Raw genomic sequence first — 4,726 nt, forward strand, 5'->3', positions numbered from 1 at the left:
TCATTATGAGGCTCAAACGCAAATCATAAATTTCAGAGCCTTGCACTCTAATAACTACCGAGCCAAATATATTTAATATAATAATTTTATAATATAATACTAATAATATATAACTATTCTCAGTAAATTTTTTTTTTTTTAATAAAACCACCTAAACAGGCTGATTTTACTCACTGACATGACATAGAAAAATCATACCAAGAACATTTTGCATGACAATACTCACTGACATGACATAGAAAAATCATACCAAGAGCATTTTGCATGAAAAAAAAAAAAAATCATATCAAGAGTGATTTTGCAAAGCTATTTTGCATTATGACAATATCGTTCTAACGATTTTATCTATTTGCCGCCCAGAATCAGAAGAATTTTACTATTCTTAAAGCGAACAAACGAGCATGCATACGTGCACATATACATACATACATATAAAGTTTTAACCAAGCAAACAGGCTCTCAGATCCTTTAATAACATTGACATTGATTGCAGTTTGCGATTGGAAGTGACCGCGAAACATTTAAAAATATATAAAGCTCTGTAAATTATCCACCCCATATACTGGCGCTGCAGTCAGTTGTAGGCACAATTACAAACACAGTTCGTTCTACAGAAATTCATCAGGAAAAGATGATGCCCTTACAGCACCATATACATATAATTATGACCTCTTCTTCCTCTTGTTCTCGCGTTTTTTCTCAGAGTTCTTCACCTAAAAAGATGGCAAAACAAGGAATAAATCATAAGACAAATTGAATATCAATCAATTATGTATCAGAAAACCAGATGTAATTCATATTTACCATGATAATGAGGATTCGGACAAGGACCGCAACGAAATCAGTAAAGAGAGTCAGAGCATGCTTCACGTAGTCTAGGTCGCCATGATGGGCCTTCTCAATGATCTCTTGTGTATCAAACACAATGTATCCGAGAAAAATAAGCAGACCAAGATACAGCTGCAATGGTTATCAGAGCAGATAATATTTTAACAAAGTAATTAAAAAAAAGGATCATCCCACAATTTTTGATCTCTAAGTTCATGATTTCTGCATACCTCGACATTGAACATGGAAGCACTGGCGCCGAAGATGTATGATGCAAACCTCAACCAGAAGAGAATTGAAAAGCCAGCGGACAGCAGGCCACCAAGGTAAAGGAACTCCCTGCGCTTTGACACAATGGCTGCTCCTGAGAAGCACGCAAATCCTAAAGAAGTCCCAACAAATCCCATTACCAATATCCTGCAATGGGAGGAACCCACAGTGAGTGTGATGCCAGGGTTGGGAATTTGAAGGGGAATGTTTTTTTCTGCTTTACTTTATAACGCAATAATGCCAGGGTTGGGAATTTGAAGGGGAATGTTTTTTCTGCTTTACTTTATAACGCAATATACAACAACAACAACAATAATAACAATAACAAACCTTTCTCATAAATCCTTTTTTCTACAATGTGTCCTATTGAGTGCCATATTTTCCTTTAATTCAAATAGAATTAAGATCATTTTTTAACTCCACAAAGAAAAGCAATTTTTAGCCATTAGATGATCAATCTAATTTTTACATAGTACTAAATAATGAGCGTCCATCTCGCAAATGTTAATTATTAAGATTATTTTATTTATTTTATCTTGAGTTCTCCATTCACTATATTTCATTTTCAACGGCTCCATTTGTTGCGTTTTCATCAAGTTTAGCTATCCCACCGATATTATAAAGGCCCTTTGAATCCCACAAGTAATTATGTGGAAAGTTCAAAGGAGTGTATTATTGCGACTACATGCAGCCAAAGCAGGTAAATTAATCAATCTTATGTTTTAATTTGAATGTATGGGCGGGTATTATTTGAACCTTACTATAATAAACATTAGCTGTATTGTAAGGTAAAAAGTTAAAAGTATTTGCTTCAATAATAATATTTTTTTTCCAAATGCTGGCACTTTAAGATTTTCAGATTAAGAGAACATTAGTTGAGGGAATAATCAATCAAAGAATTTTTCCTTAATGGTTTGTAATCACCTATTATGCCCGTGGCTAAGCCTTACAGAACAATTTAATCTTTTACTATTATCATTATTATTAGGTATAAATAGGATTATTATCTTTAGGGGTTAGCTTTGTACAAGAGATTGAGTTGTGTATCTTATATTTAGGATTTGGGAGGAATTTCCTACCTCTCAAATTGTAAGAATTGGGAAAGAACGCCTACCTCTCAAATTGTAGGTGTGGATCATTTATATATGTGAGTTATTAGTATCGTATTGTTTTCATTTGGTGTTAGGAAAATAAATTTGTGTTTGCCCTAACTTTTGCTTTTGACGTTAGATCATATCAAAGCAAAGTTTTGGGAATTGGATTGCGAAGGAAAATACCAATGGCGGGATCACGACGTTCAAGCGCATTGAAGGAGTGACGGTTCTCACATATAGTGATGGGACTTACCTCTCAAATTGTAGGTGCCGATCATTTATAAATGTGAGTTATTAGTATGGTATTGTTTTCATTTGGTGTTTGGGAAATAAAATTTGTGTTTGCCCTAACTTTTGCTTTTGACGTTGGATCGTATCAAAGCAACGTTTTGGGAATTGGATTGCAAAGGAAAATACCAATGGCAGGATCACAACGTTTGGGAATTGGATTGCGAAGGAAAATACCAATGGCAGGATCACAACATTCAAGCGCATTGAAGGAGCGACAATTCTCACATACAGTGATGGGACCTTCAACACGAAAGTGACGTCAAAGATAGAGAGGCAGCATAAAGCACCTGAAACTCCATCTTCCTCCAACTTAGCCGTGCAATAAAGACAAAACTGGACACTCCTTTCTTCTCCTCCTGTTGCGTCCAAACGATACAAACACAATCAAAACTTGTCGAGAAGATATGAAATAAGTGCCACACCTTCTAGATCAAAAACAACAATCGAGATCGCTGCATAAAGGAGTTCTATGTCAAATATGCATAAAGTAATTTGTAAAGCGATGTCCAAGTTCCGCGTGATTTTCAAGCGCCAAACCGCATACATGAATATTCCGGGATCACAACATCTAGAGTTCTACGCAAATTGAAACCACATACAAAAATTCCAAAGCTCATGATTCAGCGTAAAGGAGTACTGAAACCATACAGGCAATAATAATAGCTAAGAAAGTGGATGAATTAGATATGAAATCAGAGAAAGAGATGAATCAACCTAAATCTGAGATGAAAGAAAAGTTCACGACCACAGAAGATAGGTTTTCCTCCATGGAAAACTGAATGGAGAGGCACCCCGAGAGATTTTCTTCCATGAAAAATCGAATGAAGGACGATTTAAGATGCAATTCAAGACCCCACCGATAGCTCAATCTGCAAACCCTAACCCAAAAGTTGAATGTTCGTGCCCTAATCGAAAGGAAAAGTGATCAAGCATGAGGAACATTTGGAAAAGAATATCCACCATAAAGAACTTCTCTCTAGGACTCCAATGGGAGGTGGATTAAAGATTTTTGAGGTGTTCTGCAAGGAATTGGGAGGAGCACAAAGAAGGAAGAGAGACTGAAATGAGGGTAAATCTACTATCAAAAGAGAGAGTTTTACGCTAGATACATTAGAAGAAACAACAGAGAGAAAAAAACTAGGTTGGTCATGCTAGGGTTAGGAAGTTGGATATATCGATCTTCGAAGAGTTTCACACTAGATACATCAGAAGAAACACCAGAGAGAAAAAAATTAGGTTGGTCATGCTAGGGTTAGGAAGTTGAATATGTCGATCTTTGAGAGCGAAGACACATGTGTGTAACTGTAACCCAAAAGTTGAATGTTTGTTCCCTGATCGAAAGTAAAAGTGATCAAGCTTGAGGAACATTTGAAAAAGAATATCCACCATAAAGAACTTCCCTCTAGGACTCTAATGGGAGGTGGATTAAAGATTTTTTAAGTGTTATGCAAGAAATTGGGAGAAGCACAGAGAAGGAAGAGAGAAGCTTAATTTTTGTGTAGCAAGGGTATTGAAATAAGTAATCACTTAGACCGCAGGTATAAATATTAAAATTCAAGTAATAAGTCATTAATTTCAACAATTGAGAATAATAAACAAAAAAGGGTCAACATGCATGTTTACTATATCATGGAGATCAATCATGTGTGCTTGAATAATGCTTATTCTATTTGAACAAAATATGAGAGACACATACTTTTATAAAGTTGGTGTGACATTCTTGTGTAGAGAAAAAACTCAAAAATCTAAATTATTTTGTTAATTGATAGAAGATGCACATGATTTTTTAATGTATGGTCAACTCTATAGCACATCCGAATCCTTAAAAGATGTTTGCATACCCCCTTTCACTTACCCAATTGCCCCATAGGATTCCACTTCAATGTAAGGATGATTATTGGATATGTGATGTTTGCTTGATTAACTATTTTTCATAATAGGACATTTCAATAATACAGTTAGTTATTATCTTCATCTATTGTTTTTAACAAGAATGAATTTTCAAAGTTTTTTTCAAGTACATTTAAAAATATTTTGAGTTGCTATATTCATCTATTATTTTTAACAAGGCCAATAAATTTCTCAATAATTTCTACAAGACACTTAGGATTAGATGGCACCATGCTGAACCAATAAATCACTTTAAAATAATAATAGATTGGCAAACAAAAATGGTACATAAGGAAATGGATTGTATGTTAAGGAGTCGCATAATTTACAAAACCCTAAGACTTGGAAAGAGT

The 4,726-nt window shown here is 34.8% G+C and overlaps 1 protein-coding gene across 1 annotated transcript in view; it reads right to left on the reverse strand.

Annotated features, from left to right (window-relative positions):
- Positions 1-500: 500 nt before the first annotated feature.
- The window catches only part of LOC110018939 (bax inhibitor 1-like), a 6,414-nt gene continuing 2,188 nt past the window's right edge, over positions 501-4,726 (reverse strand). The window contains exons 4-6 of the mRNA XM_020716420.1: positions 1,059-1,245; positions 805-960; positions 501-713 (exon numbers count right to left, since the gene is read on the reverse strand). Coding sequence (XP_020572079.1) covers positions 663-713; positions 805-960; positions 1,059-1,245 — 394 coding nt within the window. The 3' untranslated portion in view covers positions 501-662. The remainder of the gene's footprint in view (positions 714-804; positions 961-1,058; positions 1,246-4,726) is intronic.

The sequence above is a fragment of the Phalaenopsis equestris genome, unplaced genomic scaffold (assembly GCF_001263595.1).
Source record: "Phalaenopsis equestris unplaced genomic scaffold, ASM126359v1 Scaffold000036, whole genome shotgun sequence".
In the NCBI taxonomy this organism is placed as follows: domain Eukaryota; kingdom Viridiplantae; phylum Streptophyta; class Magnoliopsida; order Asparagales; family Orchidaceae; genus Phalaenopsis; species Phalaenopsis equestris.